Source organism: Hyla sarda, chromosome 2, assembly GCF_029499605.1.
Source record: "Hyla sarda isolate aHylSar1 chromosome 2, aHylSar1.hap1, whole genome shotgun sequence".
Taxonomy (NCBI): domain Eukaryota; kingdom Metazoa; phylum Chordata; class Amphibia; order Anura; family Hylidae; genus Hyla; species Hyla sarda.
The window spans coordinates 241,898,330-241,922,473 of NC_079190.1; the positions used below are offsets into that span (position 1 = coordinate 241,898,330).

The 24,144-nt window shown below is 42.1% G+C and overlaps 2 protein-coding genes and 1 long non-coding RNA gene across 6 annotated transcripts in view; 1 reads left to right on the forward strand and 2 right to left on the reverse strand.

Annotated features, from left to right (window-relative positions):
* Nucleotides 1-7,580, reverse strand: part of LOC130355913 (chymotrypsin A-like) — a 211,882-nt gene extending 204,302 nt beyond the window's left edge. For 2 of the 4 annotated variants that reach the window (XM_056556760.1, XM_056556756.1), the window contains exon 1: nucleotides 4,601-5,423. The gene's annotated coding sequence lies outside the window, so the exon portion shown is untranslated. Of the gene's footprint in view, nucleotides 1-2,651; nucleotides 2,716-4,600; nucleotides 5,424-7,564 lie in introns of those variants that run through there. The other 2 variants (XM_056556758.1, XM_056556757.1) reach the window with 2 other exon arrangements.
* A 79-nt stretch (nucleotides 7,581-7,659) lies between these two features.
* Nucleotides 7,660-24,144, forward strand: part of LOC130355915 (uncharacterized) — a 39,617-nt gene continuing 23,132 nt past the window's right edge. The window contains exon 1 of the long non-coding RNA XR_008888696.1: nucleotides 7,660-7,782. This is a non-coding gene — a long non-coding RNA (uncharacterized LOC130355915). The remainder of the gene's footprint in view (nucleotides 7,783-24,144) is intronic.
* TMEM120A (transmembrane protein 120A) overlaps nucleotides 18,385-24,144 on the reverse strand; it is a 39,795-nt gene continuing 34,035 nt past the window's right edge. Inside the window, exons 7-12 of the mRNA XM_056556765.1 lie at nucleotides 23,879-23,944; nucleotides 22,532-22,593; nucleotides 22,352-22,444; nucleotides 20,323-20,387; nucleotides 19,973-20,041; nucleotides 18,385-19,608 (exon numbers count right to left, since the gene is read on the reverse strand). Coding sequence (XP_056412740.1) covers nucleotides 19,498-19,608; nucleotides 19,973-20,041; nucleotides 20,323-20,387; nucleotides 22,352-22,444; nucleotides 22,532-22,593; nucleotides 23,879-23,944 — 466 coding nt within the window. The 3' untranslated portion in view covers nucleotides 18,385-19,497. The remainder of the gene's footprint in view (nucleotides 19,609-19,972; nucleotides 20,042-20,322; nucleotides 20,388-22,351; nucleotides 22,445-22,531; nucleotides 22,594-23,878; nucleotides 23,945-24,144) is intronic.

A 24,144-nucleotide genomic window follows, 5' to 3' on the forward strand; every position in this document is an offset into this window, starting at 1 on the left:
TTCGCAACCAGTGTGCCTCCAGCTGTTGCAAAACTACAACTCCCAGCATGTATGGTCTGTCAGTGCATACATGCTGGGAGTTGTAGTTTTGCAACAGCTGGAGGCACACTGGTTGCGAAACACTGAGTTAAGTAACAAACTCTGTGTTTTGCAACCAGTGTGCCTCCAGCTGTTGCGTAACTACAACTCCCAGCATGCACGGACAGTCAAAGGGCATGCTGGGAGTTGTAGTTGTATGCCTCCAGCTGTTGCCCTTCTACTGTCACTGCATGCTGAGAGTTGAAGCTTTTGCAACAGTTGAAGGCACACTGGTTGCGAAACACTGAGAGTTTGTTACCTAACTCAGTGTTTTTCGCAACCAGCGTGCGTACAGCTGTTGCAAGCTACAACTCTCAGCATGCACTGATAGACCATACATGCTGGGAGTAGAAGTTTTGCAACAGCTGGAGGCAGCACACTGGTTGCAAAACACTGAGTTAAGTAACAAACTCTGTGTTTTGCAACCAGTGTGCCTCCAACCGTTGCATAACTACAACCTCCAGCATGCACGGACAGCCAAAGTGCATGCTGGGAGTTGTAGTTTTGCAACAGCTGGAGGTTTGAACCCCCTCCCACGGGCGGGGGTTTACAGTGAGTTTCTCACTGCAAGTTTGAGATGCAGCAAATTTTCTGCTGTAGCTCAAACTCCTAGCGGGAAACTCGCTGTAGACCCCTGCCTCTGTAAATGTACTCTAAAGACACTACACTACACAAAATAAAGGGTAAAACATTACATATACACATACCCCTACACATTTACCCCCCCCCCCCCCCCCAACCCAATAAAAATAAAAAAACGTCTGGTACTGCACAGTTTCCAAAACGGAGCCTTCAGCTGCTGCAAAACAACAACTCCCAGTATTGCCGGACAGCCATTGACTGTCCAGGCATGCTGGTAGTTTTGCAACAGCTGAAGGCACCCTGTTTGGGAAATACTGCCGTCGGGTAATTTTGGTTTTGGAGGCGTAATTCTTGCATCCGGGTCTGTCCCTATGAAAATCCCTCATTTAGGCCTCAAATGTGCATGACGCTCTCTCACTTCGGAGCCCTTTCTTATTTCAAAAACTATTTCAGCAAAATTTGCTTTCAAAAAGCCAAATATGACTCCTTCTCTTCTGAGCATTGTAGTGCGCCTGCAGAGCACTTTATGTCCACACATGGGGTATTTCAATACTCAGAAGAAATGGGGTTAAACATTTTGGGGGGCATTTTCTCCTATTACCTCTTGTAAAAATTGTAAATTTGGGAAAAAAAAAGAATTTTAGTGAAAAAAAAAAGAATTTCATTTACACATCCGACTTTACCGAAAAGCCATCACACACCTGTGGGGTGTTAAGGCTCACTCTACCCCTTGTTACCTTCCTTGAGGGGTGTTGTTTCCCAAATTGTGTGCCATGTGGGGTTTTCTTTGCTGTTATGGCACCATGGGGGCTTTCTAAATGCGACATGACCCCCCAAAACCATTTCAGCAAAATTCACTTCTCAAAATCCTACTGTTGCTCCTTCCCTTCTGAGCCCTCTAGTGCACCCACGGAGCACTTTACATCCACACATGAGGTATTTCCTTACTCGAGAGAAATTGGGTTACAAATTTTGGGGGGGGCTTTTTCTCCTTTTACCCCTTATAAAAATTCAAAAACTAGGTCTGCGAGAACATGCGAGTGTATAAAATGAAGATTGTGAATTTTCTCTTTCTGAATGTCATTTTGAATACTTTGAGGGGTGCAGTTTTTATAATGGGGTCATGTATGGGGTATTTCTAATATGAAGACCCTCAAATTCACTTCAAAACTGAACTGGTCCCTGAAAAATTCTGATTTTGAAAATTTTGCGACAAATTGGAATATTGCTGCTGAACTTTGAAGCTCTGATGTCTTCCAAAAGTAAAAACATGTCAACTTTATGATGCCATAAAGGTAGACATATTGGGGGAGATTTGTCAAAACCTGTCCAGAGGAAAAGTTCTCCAGTTGCCCATAGCAACCAATCAGCTCGCTTCCTTCATTTTTAAAGAGGCCTGTGAAAAATGAAAGAAGGGAGCTGATTGGTTGCTATGGGCAACTCAGCAACTTTTCCTCTGGACAGGTTTTGATAAATCTCCCCCATTGTATATGTGAATCAATATATAATTTATTTGGTATGTCTATAAGCAGAGAGCTTTAGGCTGCGGTCCCACGTACCGCTTTTGCAGCGTATTTCACGCTGCACAAAATCGGGTGCAGCAGCGGGAGATACGCTGCATATTCTTAATAATTACACACACAGATATAGCCGGCGCCAGCCCTGCGTTTTCACAGCCGCATCCCGGCTTGACTGTGACACGTGGCTCCGCCTCCAAACTTCAGTGAAAACGCAGGGCTGGCGCCCGCTATCCCTGTGTGTATGATCACTAAGAATGTGCAGCGTTTTTTCCGCTGCTGCACCCGATTTTGTGCAGTGTGAAATACGGTGCACGCGGCTGAGCAGGACATCAGCAGGACGTATGCATATGTCCCAGCACATAAACATGTCCGGTGCTGGGACGTATGCATATGTCCTGTAGCGGGAAGGGGTTAACAGTCCTCCATGAGGACTTAAAAAGTGTAAAATAAATTAAAAAATATATATGTTACCTGACAGACTCCCTTTAGATCAGGGGTCTCAAACTGGTGGCCCTCCAGATGTTGTAAAACTTATACTCCCAGCATGTCTGGACATGCCGTTGGCTGCAGCTAAAGGCAGTTGGCTGCAGCCAACGGCTGTCTGGGCATGTCCGGGCATGCTGGGAGTTGAAGTTTTGCAACATCTGGAGGGCCACCAGTTTGAGGCCCCTGCTTTAGATACTTATGTTTCTGAAAGAGGAGGCGACCTCCTGAGGGAGAAAACTGGATACAGCTTCATACAGACTATCTAGGGACACTTGTCAAAACTGGTGCAAGAAAAAGTGACAGTGGGGGAGATTTATCAAGACTATGCTGGGGACAAGTTGCCCATAGCAACCAATCAGGTCACTTTTTAGTTTTCAGAGGCCTTATCAAGAATAAAAGAAGTGATCTGATTGGTTGCTATGGGCAACTGGTCAACTTTTCCTCTGCACAGGTCTTGATGACTTTCCCACAGTGAACCTGTATAAATCCTTATAATTTTTTCTATCCCTGCTCCGATAAAAGTTTTATTTCCAAAAATGTATGCATTTAATTCTGTGCAAACAGTTCTTAGAAATCCAATAAAATAAAGCCTCAACTGAATCAGTGGAAATAAATGGTGCACAACATATGAGATGGAGGGATTCACATAAGGCAATATTGGGGGGATTTATCAAAACTTTTGTAGAGGAAGAGTGGTGCAGTTGCCCATAGCAACCAGATTGCTCATTTGGAAAAATGAGAAGAAAAAGAAATAATTTGATAAATCTCACCATTGCGAAGACATTTATGTAAGATGAATTAAATAAGTTGTAAATGTCTGACTGGTAAGATTCTGACCACTGAGACTCCACTAATCCCAGAAAGAAGCATCGTCAGCGGTTTCTCCTATAGACATTAAAGGGGTAGTCCAGTGGTGAAAAACGTATCCCCTATCCTAAGGATAGGGGATAAGTTTGAGATTGCAGGGGGTCTGACCGCTGGGGCCCCCTGCGCTCTCTCTGTACGGGGGCCAGGCTCTCCGGCCAGATATCGGGTGTCGACCCCCGCACGAAAGGCGGCCGACACGCCCCCTCAATACATCTCTATGGCAGAGCCAGAGATTCCCGAAAGCAGCTCTGCCATAGAGTTGTATTGAGGGGGCGTGTCGGCCACCGCTTCGTGTAGAGGTCGACACGCCCCCTTCCCGCGGGCTGTGGGGGTCCTGTACAGGAGATCGCAGGGGGCCCCAGCGGTCGGACCCCCTGCGATCTCAAACTTATCCCCTATCCTTAGGATAGGGGATAAGTTGTTCAACACTGGGTTCACCACTGGACTACTCCTTTAAGGCAAAATGGCTCCACTGGGTACAGAGAAGGGCCTAGAACCTCGAGTTTATACTCATTTTCACTGGATGCACATCAGCCTTATGGCAGCCTTCAAACAGCCATTTGTAATTGTAAAATTGTATAAACATACCGTTAACCTATAGAGCCCCTGTGTCTGTTCTTAAAGAGCTCCCTCTCTCCTTTAGTGTTCCCTGCCCTTTCTTGGAGCCACTGCTGCCCTCTTCTTCCACAAAGCCCTTGCTCCTTTATATCATCCCCCTCCCCCACACAGAGCCCCTGCCAACATATATCTAATCAAAACTCCCCTGCAAATACACCGCACCCCCTCGTTCAGTGGAAAGGGAGGTCAAGGTCCAAACTCCTTGGTAGTATAGCGGCCAAGAAATTGTGTGCACACATAATTACCATAATTCCAAACAGCAGTTAAAATAATAAGCATGTTCCTTATTAGTGGCCCTAATAAGAAATAAAGGCAGGGATAGCAAAATCTAACTGTAAAACAGGGAAATGTCAATAAAAATGTAAAGAAAATATCAGCAATTTCTATATCATAGCTTTTTGGCTACAAACATGACTGTGAACTCAATTGTTTTTTTTATGATGTTTTACCTGTGCCGTCCATCAGATGGATGTTGAGGGGTCCAGGGAGGTCACTTACACCTCTCTTCTTTGCTGGAAGTTTTTCTCCTCTTATGGGTCATCCGGGCCCAGATATTCTGCAGGAACGCCAATAACTTGTTCTTTCTTGGTATCTTCTGGTGGCTTCCAGATATTTCCACTGTTCTGGTCTCTGCTCAGCTCTTTTCCTAGTTTGTCCTTCTAAATACTTTTTCTTCTCTTTTGCCTTTATTTTAAGAGATCGGCAAAGAAGACTGAACCCTAATAAGCGAATGAGATTGCAACCTGTGCATCTGGCTAAGTATTCTGTCTTTTCCTATGATGTCATCAGCCCTGTAATCTGATGTCACAATCAATGCTATACAAGGGAGGGGACACTGTACTATACTTAATTTAATTACAAAAAGAAACATTTTCCCCAATTGTCTTCCTTAAAAAAGTAAAAAGGCAAACGATTGTGTCTTGGTGCCACATTACCCCTTAAGGACCAGGCCAATTTTATTTTTGCATTTTTGTTTTTTCCTCCTCCTCCTCTTGTAAAAATCATAACTCTTTTATATTTTCATCCACAGACTAGTATGAGGGCTTAGTTTCTTGCGTGACCAGATGTCCTGCATAATGACATCACTCACTTTACCATTAAATGTATGGCGCAACCCAAAAAAATATTTGTGTGGGGAAATTAAAAAGAAAAACGCAATTTTGCAAATTTTGGAAGGTTTTCTTTTTCACAACATACAATTTAGGTAAAAATGACATATGTTCTTTATTCTGTGGGTCAATACGATTAAAATGATACCCATGATTACCTACATTTCTATTATTGTTTTGCTTAAAATAAATCGCAAACTTTTTAACCAAATTAGTATGTTTAAAATCCTTTTATTTTGACGACCTATAACTTTTTCATTTTTCCGTATAAGCGGCGGTATGTGGGCAAATATTTGATATATGATCTGCACTTTTTATTGATACCACATTTGTGTATATAAAACTGCTAAAGGGGTATTCCAGGAAAAAACTTTTTTATATATATCAACTGGCTCCAGAAAGCTAAACAGATTTGTAAATTACTTCTATAAAAAAAATCTTAATCCTTTCAGTACTTATGAGCTTCTGAAGTTAATGGAGAACTACGGGATTGAAAATTTTATCCCCTATCCAAAGGATAGGGGATAAGTTTCAGATCGCGGGGGGTCCGACCGCTGGGGTCCCCCACGATCTCCCGTACGGGGCCGCGGCTCTATGCATAGAGAGCGCGTGTCGACCACCGCACGAGGCGGCGGCTGACACGCGCCCTCCATTTACTGCTATGGGAGAGCCGAAGCGCTGCCTTCGGCAATTTCCAGCTCTCCCATAGCAGTGTATGGAGGGGGCGTGTCGGCCGCTGCTTCGTGCAGTGGTCAACACGCCCTCTCTAAACAGAGAGCCGCGGCCCCGTACGGGAGATCGCGGGGGCCCCAGCGGTCGGACCCCCCGCGATCTGAAACTTATCCCCTATCCTTAGGATAGGGGATACATTTTTCAATCCCGTAGTTCTCCTTTAAAGTTGTTCTTTTCTGTCTAAGTGCTCTCTGATGACACCTGTCTCGGGAAACGCCCAGTTAGAAGAGGTTTGCTATGGGGATTTGCTTCTAAACTGGGCGTTTCCCGAGACAGGTGTCATCAGAGAGGATTTAGACAGAAAAGAACAACCTTAACTTCAGAAGCTCACAAGTACTGAAAGGATTAAGATTAAAGTAATTTACAAATCTGTTTAACTTTCTGGAGCCAGTTGATATATAAAAATTTTTTTTTCCTGGAATACCCCTTTAATAATTTTTTAATAATTTAGTTTAAATAAAATGTGACAAAAAGCAGCAATTGAGCGCATTTTTTAACGTTCACGCCGTTCACTGTACGGGTTCAATAACATTATATTTTAATAGTTCGGACATTTATGCAGCGGCGATACCAAATATGTGTATGATGGACATTTTACATTTTTATTGGGGGAGGGGATTTTTAACTTTTTTTTTAACTTTTTTTTTAAATTTTTTTTTACTTTTTTTTAACTTTTACACTTAGGGGACTATTTATAGCAATCCTTTGATTGCTAATACTGTTCAGTGCAATGCATATGATATAGCACTGATCAGTGTTATCGGTCATCTTCTGCTCTGGTCAATCTCAGACCAGAGCAGAAGACCCGTGGAAGGCGGCGGAGGCAGGTGAGGGGACCTCTGTCTGCCGTTCTGGATGATCGGATCACCGGGGCAGCGATCACCCATATTTCTGACCGCGCGATCACGGATGTCTGCCATTACCGGCGGGTTCCTGGCTGCAATCATCAGCCGGGACCATCCGCGCATGATCCGAGCATCGCTCCGATGCTCTCGGTCATGTACAGGACGTAAATATGCATCCTGGTGCGCTTAGTACTGCATCACTAGGATGTAAATTTACATCCTTGGTCGTTAAGGGGTTAAAGGGGTAATCGAGGATAAGAAAAGCATAGTTGCTTCTTCCTACAACAGCACCACACCTGTCCTCAGATTATGTGTGATCACAACTCATTGCCATTTACTTCAATGGATCTGAGATACAATATCACCAGTGTGGCACTGTTTTTGGAAGAAAAAAAGCTTTTTTTTTTTTTCTAATCCTGGATAACACCTTTAAAGCCCCTGTGTATATTAATATAGAATTGTATAGAAAGTATAAAAGGGTAACATTACACTGTGGACATGATGACATATTACGGCCCTAATCTTGAAAGGGTTAATGTAGCACTTATTAATAATCTAGAAAAGATTTTTACATTGTTTCATTATTTAGAAATGGTGCGGCTATAAGAAAGAGAATTAAGCGCAAGTTGAGAAGGAAAATTGCATCAATCAATAAGATGGTGACATGAGGAGCAATGTGTCACCTCGGTGCCAACACTGCGCAAACCTGTGCACCATCTGTGTTCACCTCACATTACAGAAACAGAGAGAAGCAGCATCATCTCCATTCAATTGGGGGGGGGGGGGGGGGGGGGGGACACTCAGGACTGGCACTGTACTGTTCTTCAGGCTGTCTCTTGGATGGCAGTTAAAATGGCCACTGCAACATAACAGTCATAGCAACTGCGCCTAGCTCAGCAAACAACTGTTAACAGACAACTGTGGACTGTACCACTACAAGAACAGGTAAACTGCCACAAAACACACAGTAAAATGACCAAGAAAGGCAACTATATGATTAATCCCTTAAACTCTTCAGGATGTGGGGCGTACGCCCTGCATCCCGAGTCCTTAAGGATGTAGGGTGTATGCATACGCCTGTGGGAATTCCGGTCCCTACCGCTAGCCGGTTGGGGACTGGACCGGGATGCCTGCTGGAATCATTCAGCAGGCATCCCGGCACATCGCCGAGAGGGGTCCTGAGATCCCTCCCCCCCCCCCATGTCGGCGATCGCAGAAAATCGCATGTCAATTCAGACATCCGATTTTCTGCTATTCTGGGCTGATCGGGTCTCTGGTGAACCGATCACCCGGAAAATAGGGATGATCGGAGCTGTCAGTGACAGCGCCCATCATCCTCATCCTGAGGGATAGGAGTGAGGTCGCAGTGCTGCGATCTCCTCCTATCCCCTGCCATTAGTCAGAAATGAATTCTGACCAATGACAGCGCAGGACAGTGGGTTGCCATGGAAACCCCCCCGTTCTGCCCACCCCTGGATGTCGGGCAGAACGGGGGGAGAAGATGGAGACCGGGTACCTGCAAAGAAGATGGCGTGGGGACCTCTGATCACCGGAGACATCAGCGGAGATCACGGCGCAGGTAGGGAAGCGACGGTGGGGGGTGAAAGGAAAGTTGCAGTAAAGCGATCTTTACTGTGGCAACCACTAGGAAGGCCGAAATGCAACTCCCAGCAACTCTGAGCATGCTGGGAGTTGTAGTTTTGCAACATCTGGAGGGTCACAGTTTGGAGACCACGTTTTTTACTTACGGGTGCCGGATCTGGCGGGGGGAAGAGCAAAGCGGGCACTCCCGTACCCCAGCCGGATCAGCCCGTGACTCCATTTACTTTAATCATCCGGCCAGAGTCAAACGGTGACTCCGGTCGGCTAAGTTTTGACCCGTATGCGGTTTCCTGACCGGACCTAAAACCGTAGTATACTACGGTTTTAGGTCCGGTCCAAAACCGCATACGGGTCAAAACTAATCATTAAAGTAAATGGAGTCACGGGCACCCGTATGTACAAAACGTGGTGTGAATGCACCCCAACAGTGGTGCCCAAACGGTAGCCCTCCAGATGTTGCCCAGGCATGCTGGGAGTTGTAGTTCTGTAACATCTGTCCCTTCAGATTTAGCAATTTTCATGAAATACTACTTTGAAGCCCTATAATTTTTTCAAAAAGTAAAAACATGTCCACTTTATGATGCCAACATAAAGTGGACATATTGTATTTGTGAATAAAAATAAAATGTATTTGGAATATCAATTTTCCTTACAAGCAGAGAGCTTCAAAGTTAGAAAAATGCAAAAAATATTCAACATTTTCATGAAATTTGGGGATTTTTCACCAAAAAAGGATGCAAGTAACGCCGAAAATTTACCACCAAAATAAAGTAGAATTGGAATCAGAATATTCGGTAAAAGCATTTTAGATTTATTAATGCGTAAAGTGGTCAGAATTGCGAAAAAGGGCTGCGTCCTTAAGGGGTTAAGGACTCAGCGTTTTTCCATTTTCATTTTTTTCTCATCACCTTCTAAAAATCATAACGCTTTCAATTTTGCACATAAAATTCCATATGATGGCTTATTTTTTGTGCCACCAATTCTACTTTGTAAAGTCATTTTACCAAAAAATTCACGGCTAAACGGAAAAAAATTCATAGTGCGACAAAATTGAAGAAAAAATGTCATTTTGTAACTTTTGGGGGCTTCCGTTTCTACGCAGTACATTTTTCTGTAAAAATAACACCTTATCTCTATTCTGTAGGTCCATATGGTTAAAATGATACCCTACTTATATAGGTTGGATATTGTCATACTTCTGGAAAAAATCATAACTACATGCAGGAAAATTTATACGGTAAAAATTCTCATATTCTGACCCCTATAACTTTTTAATTTTTCCGCGTACAGGCCAGTTTGAGGGGTACATATTTTGCGCAATGTTCTGAAGTTTTTAGCGGTACTATTTTTGTATTGATCGGACTTTTTCATCGCTTTATATTCATTTTTTCATGATATAAAAAGTGACCAAAAATACACTATTTTGGACTTTGGAATTTTTTGTGCATGCGCCATTGACCGTGCAGTTTAATTAATGATATATTTTTTATAGTTCGGACATTTCCGCACGCGACAATACCACATATGTTTATTTCTATTTACACAGTTTTTTTTTTTTTAATGGGAAAAGGGGGGTGATTCAAACTTTTATTAGGGAAGGGGTTGAATGACCTTTAACTTTTTTTTCACTTTTTTTTTTGAGGTGTTATAGCTCCCATAGGGACCTATAACACTGCACACACTGATATTTTACCCTGATCCCTGCAAAGCCATAGCTTTGCATGTATCAGCGTTATAGGGGGTTGATTGCTCAGTGAAATAGGGGGTTGATTGGAGCAATCAAACGCTGATGGAGCAAAGTAAGGGGGCTTCCGCTCGCATCCTAGCTGATCGGGATATTGTGATTTTATCGCGATAGTCCCGATCAGCCCGACTGAGCTGCCGGGAAGCTTTTACTTTCGTTTTAGACGCACCGATCAACTTTGATCACCGCGTCTGAAGGGTTAATAGCGCGCGACACAACGATCTGTGCAGCACGCTATTAGCTCAGGGTCCCGGCTATCATTAGCAGCAGGAACCGACCCGGTATGATGCGGGGTCGCGGCATGACCCCGTTTAAACACCGGGACCGGGCGAGGGGCGTACAGTTTTTTTTTTACCCACCAGTCAATGGTTCAGTCCAGTGTTTGTTTACTGTAGCTAGGTAAAAATGTAAATCTCTCTGCTTATGCACATTATATACAGTGCACCTTGCTGTGTGAGGTCTATTTTTTCTCTATGCATGTACACAGCTTATATTGTTCAAACTACCCTGTGTGTGCTCTCCTCACTTTCTCTAGCCTGTCTGATCTGTCCCCCCACTCCTTACTCTTTGAGCTGGTATATAACTCCCTTCTCCCATACTGTTATCGCTAACACTGAGAGCAGAAAATTCATTTGCTTTCCAAAGATATCCATAAATCAATGTAACAGGAAGGGGTTAAATGGTCATCCATAGCAAGACAACTTCCCTAATTCCCTCATACGGTCAGCTGCAATGCCCTGAAATCTCAGCCAAAATGCCAAGATAGTGTCCACCCACAATGGCCCAATTTTCCCAGCCACATCCCCCCCAATGCTGCCCCAATTTTTCTATATTGCTGGGTGAATTCTGATTTTTACATTTGTTTTAATAATTATTTCTATTAACACCAATGGTGCCTCATAAGAACCCCCTTAATTTTACTATAAAATATACTGCTGAACAGAGATAAAAATTGTTTGTTAGGTAAAATAAAAAAAGAAAATGAAATTTAGCTAATTTCTGGGGGTGGGGTGGCTTAGGTTTGGGTTATTTTTATGTCATTTACTGCATGGTTAATTTGACATGTTATCTAATTTTCAACAGGTCAGTACAATTACAATGATACTCAATTTGTATAGTTTTTTTTTTATTATTATTAGGTTTTACTACTTTTAAGTAATTTCAGACAAAAAAAAATAAAATTGCTTTACATCGCCACATTCTGGTCCCTGGAAGGGATTCATTTATATTTTTTAATTAAGTTTTTCCCCCTCACCATTTTAGTCCCCTAAGGGAATTATATGGGCAATTACAGATCAATGAAGTATATACAGTATGTACTGCATTAACCCATTACATCTGTGCTCTATTTATAGAGCCTGCCACAGGCAGATTCTATCAATAGCAGAGTCCCGGCAGCCTCAGAAGCCTAGCAAAAGCTTCAGGCTGTCATGACAATTGCTGGACGTGCCGAAACGCGCGCCGGGGTGATGCTACCTTTGTCCTTGCAACTAATTCTTATTTGCACTTTATTTGGTCAGTATGGCTTAATGTTATTACATTATGGTTTACTGTATGATCTGAGACAGTGGGCAATACTGTTAGCAGCTATGGCAGCATTGCACATTAGTCTCTACCTTAATGTTCCTTCACTGTTCTCTGTATTACTTCTATTTATATTGATCTTAAAGTACCATCACATGTTGATACTACCATTTTACCATCACTACTAATGGGATATGAGGTTGGGATATAGGAATAGGATATGAGGATGGGATATGGGGTCGGGATATGAGGTCCGGATATGAGGAGGGGAAATGGGGTCAGGATATGAGAAGGGGATATGGGGTCGGGATATGAGGAGGGGATATGGGGTCGGGATATGAGGAGGGGATATGGGGTCGGGATATGAGGAGGGGATATGGGGTCGGGATATGAGAAGGGGATATGGGGTCGGGATATGAGGAGGGGATATGGGGGTCAGGATTTGAGGATGGGAGATGAGGACAGACGTTTTCTCCTTTGTTGATTTTCCTCCCCCACAAATATAAGGTAGGAAAAACCGGGCAGCGCCGGGTACTCAGCTAAACCAGGGATAAAAATACAGAGCTTATTTCTTCACAGAACAGCAATACCCCTGTCCTCAACTTGTCTACATCCTCTTCAATGGAACTGAGCTGTAATACCACACACCACCTGAGGACAGGTGTGGTGCTGTTTTTGGAAGAAATTAGCTCTGTTTCTATCCCTGGATAATCCCTTTAAGGCCTTAAGTGACAGTTTATTAGGGGACACAGTAGCATCATTTACTGTATTTAGAGGCCCAGTGTGGCGCAATAGAATATTAAGGGGGCACAGCATGTGCCATTATTGTATTCACCTATAGTATGTGGTAACATACTTAGAGGTGCAGTGTGTGCCAATATTTAGAGCTTAGAATATAGAGTAAGGGAGGGTTTCACATGCCATATACACTGCGTATTTTGCTGCTATGTATTTTGTAAATGGGTAGCAAAATCAGATGAAGAAAATATGCACCATATATGATACATGTGATCCTACCCTCAGGCCACGTTCACACGGCAGAATTTCTGCACCGAATTCTGCATGAAAATCCTGCATGAATTTATAGCCAATTCACTTCAATAAAAATCCTGCAGGAGAAATTGCTGCTGTGTGAATAGGACAGTGGAATCCCATTGAAGTGAATTGGCTATAAATTCATGCAGAATTCGATGCAGAAATTCTGCCGCCTGAACGCGCGCTTAGGCTATGTTCACATGCCAGAATTTCTGCACAAAAATTCTGCATGAATTTATAGCCAATTCACTTCAATGGGATTTCGCTGTCCCATTCACCCAACAGATTTTCTACAGCAGAAATTCCATTGAAGTGAATAAGCAATCTCTGCGGAATTTACTGCACAATTTTCATGCAGAATTCCATGTGAACATAGTCTAAGGCCGAGTTCACACAACAGAATTTCTGCAATGAATTTATAGCTGATACACTTCAATGGGATTATGCTGTCCCATTCACACAGCAGAGTTTCTACTGCAGGAATTTCATTAAAGTGAATGGACTATAAATTTATGCAGAATTTTCATGCAGAATTCAGTGAAGAAATTCTGCCGTGTGAACCCGACCTAAAGCTCTCTGGGCAGAAAACTCAGCATAGTTCAGATAAAGCTGGAAGGAGTCTTCATGGCAGTCTGGACTGAATAAAAAGGATAAGTTGATTCCAATCAGAAGGTAATAACTATGAGTCCCTGGATGTTACATAGTTAGTACAGTCGAAAAAAGACATATGTCCATCAAGTTCAACCAGGGAATTAAGGGGTAGGGGTGTGGCGCGATATTGGGGGAAGGGATGGGATTTTATATTTCTTCATAAGCATTAATGTTATTTTGTTCCATGAATGTATCTAATCCTGTTTTAAAGCTGTTAATTGTTCCTGCTGTGACCAGTTCCTGAGGTAGACCGTTCCATAAGTTCACAGTTCTCATGGTAAAGAAGGCGTGTCGCCCCTTGAGACTAAACTTTTTCTTCTCCAGACAGAGGGAGTGCCCCCTAGTCCTTTGGGGGGGGTTTAACCTGGAACAGTTTTTCTCCATATTTTTTTGTATGGGCCATTAATATACTTATATACGTTTATCATATCCCCCCTTAAACGTCTCTTCTCAAGACTAAACAATTGTAACTCCTTTAATCGCTCCTCATAGCTAAGATGTTCCATGCCCCATATTAGTTTAGTCGCGCGTCTCTGCCCCCTTTCCAGCTCCGCAGTGTCCCTTTTATGGACAGGTGCCCAAAACTGAACAGCATATTCCAGGTGAGGCTGTACCAATGCTTTATAAAGGGGGAGTATTATGTCCCTGTCCCTTGAGTCCATGCCTCTTTTTATACATGACAATATCCTGCTGGCTTTGGAAGCAGCAGCCTGACATTGCATGCTATTCTGTAGTCTGTGATCTACAAGTACACCCAGATCCTTCTCTACCAGTGACTCTGCCAGTTTAATCCCCCCCTAACACATACGACGCATGCAGGTTATTAGTACCCAGATGCATAACTTTACATTTATCCACATTGAACCTCATTTGCCAAGTGGATGCCCAGACACTTAGTCTATCCAAGTCATCTTGTAACTTATGCACATCCTCTATAGACTGTACCGTGCTACAAAGCTTGGTGTCATCTGCAAAGATAGAAACAGAGCTGTTAATACCATCCTCTATATCATTGATAAATAAATTAAACAACAGCGGGCCCAGTACTGAACCTTGGGGTACACCACTAATTACCGGGGACCAATCAGAGTACGAATCATTTACCACCACTCTCTGGGTACGATCCATGAGCCAGTGTTCAATCCAGTTACAAACTAAAGTTTCCAATCCCAAAGACCTTAACTTACCTGTCAGACGTCTATGAGGGACAGTACCAAACGCTTTAGCAAAATCCAGAAACACTATATCCACAGCCATTCCTCTGTCAAGGCTTCTACTCACCTCTTCATAAAATATTTATTTACAGCAACAGGCAGCGCTTTTTGTTGTTGTTGTTTTATATGTGCATGATCGCATGGCTGCTAGGTGTGCTCAGCTTGGACCTTTACCAGACTGACCTTAAAAGGTGGAGTACCCCTGCATTATAACAAAAAATAAATCAACCCCGCAGCTCCCAAAGTTTTCTTGTCCACGATCCAGACACAGTTGGCACCTTTATTACATTCCTGTCTGTGCCTGGACCATTTTCATGCACTGTGTTACTGTGCCCATTATGTGTCCTGACATTAAAGGGGTACTCCAGTGGAAAACATTTTTTTTTTTAAATCAACTGGTTCCAGAAAGTTAAACAGATTTGTAAATTACTTCTATTTAAAAATCTTAATCCTTCCAGGACTTAAACCTCTTATTACCATTTATGTGACTTGATAAGGGAGAGGTGCCTTAAAACACATCTTTTATTATATCTATATAACAGCAACACCATACCAAATCAAAAAAGTGCTCTATAATTTCCAGCACCAAAGAAAAGAAGATGTTAAGATCAGCAAATACCACTGTGGGTAACAATAAATGTGTTCTAGGTATATAATAGCTGCTCTCAAATCCAAGCTCCCATGACTTAAACAGTTTCCAACTCCCAATGCGTTTCTACCATGATGTAATGGCGTCCTCAGGGGAGAATAAACACAATTATAGTATAGAGAGTAAGCAGCTGATTTGAAAGCCACTATATTATGGACTGCATATAGTCTTTCAAAGACAATTTTTCACACATTATAAAGAGTAAAGAGGCACAAATAGAGGAAAGATGCGGGTGGCACCACTGGACACTAACTAAGCAAACTGAAAATATTCATTTAAATAGCGAGGAGTCACAGCAACATGAGGGAACTAAGAAAATGCAGCATGGGAAGAATCAGAAAAATAAGCTGCCGAGCACTCTCCTCTAAAAATCTTCAATCTTTATTCAATCATTAAAATAAGGACAGGTTCCTGGCAGATGAAAAATGAAAAAAACCGCTGCGGCGTAGCCAGGTGTGCACGAGGCGACTGAGCCGCTTCACGGTATTCCCCGCTTCCTCTGGCCTCAGAGGAAGCGGGGAATACCGCGAAACAGCTCCGTCACCTCGTGCACGCCCAACTACGCTGCAGTGTTTTTTTGTTTTTTTTTCATTTTCCATCTGCCAGGAACCTGTCCTTATTTTAATGATTGAATAAAGATTGAAGATTTTTAGAGGGGAGTGCCCGGCAGCTTATTTTTCAAAATTTTTCTGATAAAGAGTAAAGATATGCAACATGAAGAGCATCCGATACGATATGATCTACACATGGTATGAAGCTGCAACAGAAGGGACCGTAGAGAATTGTGCCTTGGTAAACAGAAGGGAGGACCATTTTGTAGAGCTATCCAGTGTAAATCAGCTAATGATAATAAGACCTTTACTTACAGTCCTAGCTGAAATCTCTAAAAGGGAAAATATAATATCTGAATACTACAGAGGAAATTATTTTCTTTATGGAACACAGAGCTCTCTGGTGACATCACGAACACAGTGCTCTCTGCTGACATCTCTGTCCATAGCAGCATATGTTTTCTATGGGGATTTTCTCCTACTCTGGACAGTTCTTAAAATGGACAGAGATGTCAGCAGAGAGCACTGTACTCGTGATGTAAGCAAAGAAAATAATTTCCTCTGTAGTATTCAGCAGCTAATAAGTACTGGAAGGATTAAGATTTTTAATAGAAGTAATTTAAATTTTTTTTTTTTTTTTAAACGGAGTACCCCCTTAACAACAAGCCACCGTCGCTCTCGTTTGCAGTGGTACGTGCATTAAACTTAGATTGATACAGGCTGACATTGTATTGCCATTAGCAGCAATATAGGCTCTCTTTTGGATCCGATGATGGTCAGGTACAAGAATAAAGGCTTTGTGGTGAGCACTGCACTCCTGCCCTTGCTGTGGAGTAAAACACTGACTCAACTTCTAGTGAGGTGATAGCATATGACAGTGGTCATCCTTAGGGAAATGATGGACACTCACAGTTCAGCCATATGTGCAAGATAAGTCATTCTTGATGCCCTTGTACGTATTGACTTCTATCTCCCAGATTGCAAAGTCCCATATACAACTAGTCACTAGCTTTACATATTTCGGAATACAGATCACCCCTCTGTACATCACTTTCTCTACTAATCTACTGCCTCTCCTGGGTAAGAGTTTCCAGAAGGTAGCTGTCTGGTGCAAATTGCCTTTGTCAGTCGTTGGCGTTGGTAACCTGGCAAAGATAATCTCTTTTGATATACATCCTACAAAATTTGCTGGTGTGGATTGCGATGTCGCACTTTCAGAGGATACAGAGTCTCTTCAGACAGCTTGTGTGTGTGGGGGGGGGGTCGTTGTGCTAGAATTCGACTGGAGACACTACAGCTGGGTAAGGCCTTGAGCAGATTGGCTCTGCCTAATCCATTGTTGTACTTTTTAGCATCCCAACTACATCAGATTTGATTATAAAAAATTGAATACAGTATTCCCGTTTTTTTTAACAATATATAACTGAATGAAACAATGCCACAAAAAGGGACGTGTGACAGCTTTCTTAGTTGAAAAAGAAAACAAAAACATAACAAAAGAACCCCAAACATTTAGGAACCCTATTAGGGAATACTGACTTTTTACTATTACAATAACTGTTTAGGATAGTCATGTGGATTGTTCTAGTTGACCTATTGTATTGATTATAAAGTGTTCATTAAAATCAATGGATTGTCTGTGTAATCCTGTGATGGTGCTGCAGAAAACTTTAGCACTTACTAGCAGGTTTCCTCACACAGTACAGCTACGGCTGAACGCTGGGGTCCCATCGGAAGGATTATTTGTGATCAGCCTGTTTTCACACTGCACTGATCAATGTGCAGCCAAATAAGTTTAATGTAAATGCTGTGATAGGTCCTGGAGCATACATTAAACAGATCCGTATACCCAACGAGACCAAAAGTGTGTCATATAGGCCTCCATTCAAAATGTATATGTTAAGCTCTGTTGGATGTAATAGCATAGACCTCTGCACTCTCATTAAGCTGGATCACATAAAAAGAATACATATTGCACAGAGTACATGTTTACTTATCATGGGATCCTATGTATGAAGGAATAGGATGCCAATTAGTGGTACCCGTCATGGGCTCTCTCCCAGTGTATAGGTCTGATGCAGTGTGAATTCACTTATCACGGAATTGCCTAAAGCGCAGAACCCCTTTAAGAAATATTCATGTTCGCATATTCAATTCAGTGGATCTCCTGAGGTCAGTGCAAGCAAGGATTGGGCATTTTAAATGTTAATATATGTGATCCTCTGTAAACAGAGCCAGAGTTGTGTGGTATAAGCTTTTTCCATGTTTCCATGTTTAGACAGGTTCATGGAAACAAACGTGTAATTTTAAACATTCAATTTCACAATTATTCAATGACCAAATGGCAACTGAATACAGGATAACATTTTTTCTTCTAAATAACTGTGCCACACTCATCCATGGCTGTGTCTGGTATAAGGGCCATAGCTGCCTGATTGTTTATGATTACCATATAGGAGGTATACAGTATACACTTTTCTTATGCTTTTATAGGAGGGGGGGGGGGGGGCATTTCAGTTTTCTCATCGAGCAGCAGACAAACTGTGTTGTATTGCAGTAAACAAAACCAAATTCTTTTTCAAAAGAGTTTATTGCAGATCAGGTTTATACAAACAAGGACAGATGATGTACAGGTCAATGAACAAAACCTGAGCTGCTCTGCTTAAAGTGTAACAGTCATTTAAAAAAAAATATATTACAACATTCATGTGGTAGTAATTTACATGAATAATCTATTCTCTCCCTTTCTATTAGAAAACTGAAACTTAACAGTAGCTGTGTATGGGTGCAGCATAGCAATGGCAGTTTAGGATTTGGGGGGATGTTTAGCTGCAGTTTACTCAATCAGATTAATTACAAAAAATATTAAGGGGTTTATCCAGCAAAATCTTGCATTCCCTTATTTTGCCTGGGTTGCCACAAATAAAATAAACTTTGACTTACCTCCCACCGCTGGTATTGCTCTCCCGTCCTCACACGTGGTCTTCTTCCTGCTTTTACAAGCCTGATAGGGCAAACTGCCGTTCAGCTAATCGGTGGCCGCAGCAATGTCCTGCCTCAACCAGCGATAGGCTGAGCAGCAGTGTGATGTATCAGGCCTGGGTTCAATACATCCGCTCAGCTTATTGTCTGTCAAGGTGGGACATTAGTGCAATCGACTATTAGCTGAGCAGCAGTCTGATGTGTTGGGCTACAAAAGCAGGAAGACCGCACCGGAGGTAGGGAGAGTGATACCAGTGGCACCGGGGGAGCTGTGCCAGCAGATAAGTCAAAGTTTATTATTAAAAATGCGGCAGCCCAGGCACAATTGGTGAATAAAAAATTTTGCCCAATAAATTACAAGATTTTTTAATCTTTTTTTTTTTTTTTTTAATGACAGTTACACTTTAAAGGAAACAATGTAGACATTTTGCCTAAAAACAGTATTGTTCGGTTCCCATCAAACATGGTCTTGCAGAATTGTATATGACTGGCGTAAATATACATACAGCAAGAAACCTATAACAGGTTTGTGCTTGAACCATTAGTGGAGTGTATAAAGACACTCAAGGAGTGTCTATCTACTGGCACATTCTCGTCGTCTTCCGTGTCATGAACTGAACAGCCTATTAGGCTGAATAAAGAAGAGAGTTCATCCGAGTATACAGTCACATTAGGGTTTCTCCATTGGCAAGCCTATGCTCAATGGAGCTACTCGTTTTTCCCTTCTTTTTGTTTTTGAAATTTCTGTTGGACAACTCGGAGGGTGGTAAAGAAATTTCCCATGAAGTGGAAAAGGAATGGCAGTCCACACATAATAACCTGCAAATAACGGTGACATCAGGATCACAACATGTATAAGAGACCTGAAATCCTAAAGAGAATTTCCCCATTGTACTGTATTGGCATAGACATTTGTCTGCTGAATTTTGTATTCTGTGCAGTCTATATTTATACCAATAACTTTTGCATTGCTTTACAACTATATCTATACACTAAAAGCAATCGTAGAGCCAATTCACTGTGTCAGACTTAGTAGGTTTCAAAACCAGATGACCAAAGTCCTATTCCATTAAAAGTGCAATGTGCTATATTTTCTAAAGGTTTTTACAGACAAAAGATATGGCTGTAAAAGGGGCACCAGAAGACTGCCCTATCCAGCATATGTAGATAAAGAATACATTACCTGCCATTCCTTGCACTCAGGAAGCCTGGCTAGTTGAAACAGGGTAATAGCGTTATAGAGCTGCCAGAACTGCAAGACAAACACAGCATGACCATTACACAGTATTATCTGCTAATAGTTCAGAGACACCACAAACATCATTAACCGGGAGTGTAAAAACTTGTGGATTTCAGCATGAACACTTTCCACATGTGGATGAAAACATTTTACCTGCACACATTTGCCCAGAATATCTGCAGTGTTTCGGCTACAGGTAACACTTACCCTGAATCACATGTTGTAGATCGGTGAAGTAATAAGCATTAACTACAAGGATTACAGTATATTTTTACAGCAATGTGGAGACTTACCTGGCCAAAGAAGAGGAATGGTAAGAGAAAGGTCAATCCCCTCCACATCCATGACTGGAAACCCTCTGAAACAGGTCATAGAAGAAGAATTTAAACAGTTTATCATAATAAGAGTTTTTTAGCATTTGCGCAAAATATCATGTGAAGATAACCCTTGCCATGCTGAAAAAATATAGTTTCTGTACTGCTTTAAGCCAAAATGGTAACAATAAGGTTAACTTTGTTATCTCATCCTAGAAGGCAGAAGAAACAAATGACTTGTTAATTAGGCTCCTATGAGAACCAGAAATACACCCTCAGACACTGTGTTTAGGTTTCTTCTGCAGGCAGCAGTCAAGTTGCACTATCATTTTCCGGGACCCCACAGGAGAGGTAGAGCATTTTTTTTCTTTGCTACATTGAGCGTAGGGTAAGGGGTACCTTGCCTACTCAGCTTCATAGGCCTCCCAGCGTGCAGGCGGGATAAGGAGGGACTAGTTGTCTGGTCAGCCTGGGTGTGTCCCATGGTCCCACACAAACTACATTTATGAAACACTATAGGTTAAAGATTATCACAAATAAGGAGGTGGCCTTCGGGAGGAACTGGCATTTGCATCATGCTTTTGCATGCATTAGAGCAGATTTATCAACAACTGTGTAGAGGAAGAGTGGTGCAGTTGCCCATAGCAACCAATCAGATTGTTTCTTTCATTTATAGAGGCCTTTGAAAAATGAAAGAAGCAATCAGATAGGTTGCTATGGGCAACTGCATCACTCTTCCTCTACACAGGTTTTGATAAATCTCCCCCATTGTTTTTGTGCTGCTGTAGAACGAAAAAGGGAAGTTAAGATTTACTTACCAATTTTTTTTATTTCCTTGAGTCCGAAGGCAGTAGAGCATCCCTCCCTTTATAATACATATTGTTATTGCTGCATACAAACCGTGTCTGAGGGTATATTTCTGCCTTTTATAAGACCAAATTATTAGTTTCTTCTAGCCAAGTAGGCAAGGATAAAAGTTAACCCTATAGTTTCTGTGCTGCCTACAGACTCAAGGAAAGAAAAACATTTGGTCAGTAAATTTTAAGTGTATATTAGTGTAAAAAAAATTAAAGATGCTAATTAACTGGCTTATTTTCCATATGAAGGCTGCCATTACACTGCGTTAAAGGGGTACCCCCCCCCCCCTAGCATCTTATCCCCATTCAAAGGATAGGGGATAAGATGTCAGATCGCCGGGGTCCCGCCACTGGGGACCCCCGGGATCTCGGCTTCAGCACCCCGTTATCATTACTGCACAGAGCAAACTCGCTCTGTGCGTAATGATGGGCAATATAGGGGCCAGAGGATTGTAACATCACATGCCATCAAGCCCCCTCCCATAGGCTTGCATTAAGGGGGCGGGACGTGATGTCACGAGGGGGCGGAGCCATGACGTCACGATGCTCCGGCCCCTGTATCGCCGGTCATTACGCACAGAGCGAGTTTGCTCTGTGCCCTAATGAAAGCGGGGTGCCACAGCGGAGATCCCGGGGGTCTGACATCTTATCCCCTATCCTTTGGATAGGGGATAAGATGCTAGGGGCGGAGTACCCCTTTAAGCTGCCAGAGAAAGGACTACGCAACCTGGGTAACTCTTTAGCGCCATGCCTGCAAAAGATGGCATAGCTTCTGGATGCAGCCATAAAATCCCTTCTCCTGCATCCAGTCAATGGTGAGAATAAAGGGAGATGTGGTTGCTTTCCTCTGTTGTGTGAATTACTCCTACTACTGAAGTGAATATATATGGACAATAGAAGTAACAGAAGTGGAGGGCATACAAGCCGCTCCATAAACAAAAGGGACCCTCAATAATGCTCTTTTTCTTTTAACCCCAAGAGCTTAGGACCAATGGGTACTTGGAGTTTTAGGCTTGAAGGATGCAGGTTACCATTTACCCTTAGGTAACTGTGCATGTCTGCACTAGTACGTATTTCACTGAGGTCATGTTCCATGATGGTAAATTGATAAATATTTTTTCAGATAAATACATATATAGGCTTCTGCATACCCACAGTCAAGTCCATGTTATGCCTTTCCCCAAGAGCACGCAATCTGTACAAACAGCCACTTTGGTAGTAGTACTGCAGGAACTGGACAAAACCTAATGGAAAAACTAGTATTAATAAAAATGGCCTAGACAGATTGATATTCAGAAACACAAACAATTGTAAGGATTAAGCATACGCACTTTGGTACATGGAGAAAGAAAGGAACTGGTTTCTAAACATCTGGTACATTAATCCATCTGGCCTAAAAAATAAATATATCACAAAGTTGTAAAAATAGGTTTTGGGTTGTACATCAAGTTTATAAAGTCCCAGCGCCACTTTTTACTTCTTTATGAATTTGATGAGTGTATGATGAACTATAAAAGGTGTAGACTATGGGAACATGATGAAGAACAATGGAAAAAGGGACATGTTGAGTCAGATATCAACAGCGCCAGAAGGACCCTATTGACTTTAAAGGGGGTGTTGTGTATCCAGCATTTTACTGGACAAAACTGATCAGAATGCTGCACTATTTTGTCTGGCATTTTCAGTGGAAATGTGATGTAGGCTCCTAACAGAACCTCCGGTGCAGATGTGAGCTTAGTCTAACAGTAGCTATAATATAACAATGTGAACCTGTTCGGTTTCCAGTCCAAGGATAGATCGAGGAAGAGAGTTCGGCAAAGCTACCTAGGGTTAGATTCTGTAGTCTCTTCCTGTTCATCATCATCTGCTTCTATTCTTGATGATCTTTTTCATCATTTGCTTGCATCATCTATTCCATCCCCCATCTGGTTCCTGGCACCCAATATTGAGTTACTGTCCTTGTTATTTGTTACCTTTCAGTACTAATGTGTGTACCGTTTGAGTATCTGAGCCATTGTTAGAACCCAGGAAAGGCAAAAAGTGGCATTCAGTTCTGCCATCTAGTGACCAGCTGGTGTTATTACACTTGTTTTCCATATGTCCATTTTGGATCATTATATGGGCACGGTCATTAAAATAATTTTTTGCATATGATATGGCAGGTAAAAATAAATAAGATTTGTAATTTACTCCCTTAAGGCCATAAAAAACATATTTTTTTTTTTATTTACAGGAAGTAAATTACAAATCTTATTTATTTTTACCTGCTATATCATATACAACATTTTTTTTTTAATGACAATGCCCATTTAACAAACAAAATAGAAAGCCAATAAGTAGTCTAATAAAAGTATAATTCATTCTTCCTACTACACATGTTCCTGGCTTAAAGACATGATACAATAAATAAAAAGACATTTGTGGAGCTATGCTATGAGCAGTGGTCCTCTATCACTCAGGAGCTCATGCTGTACTAGATAGAGCCTGGAGATCTGACCCTTTACACTATCTATGGCGAGACTGGCATCTTGGCAGCTACACAGGATCAAGACTTCCCAATCCAGGGAAAACATGTTTCCATGTAGACACCCTGGCTCCCCCTCGGGGATCGGATTGATGAAGGAAGATGCATTGGTCAGTAGCATAGGGAAACAGTTGACTTTTGTATTTGGACTCACCAGGTCAGCATGACACCTGACAGGAAGGTGGACACATAGTGGTTCAGGACCCACCAGCCTTTAATTCTGTAAAACAAGCAAATAATTGTTTTTGCACAAAGTACATAGTAATGTAAGGTCAGTGTGCCATCTGACCACAGCAGCCAATCATTGGCTACCAAGGAAACATTCATCCTTAGGACTATAGTAATAGCCATCTGCACTCCGGACATCATACACAACACTGCATGGACATCATGTCACAAACACTAAAAGATTCAAAAGGT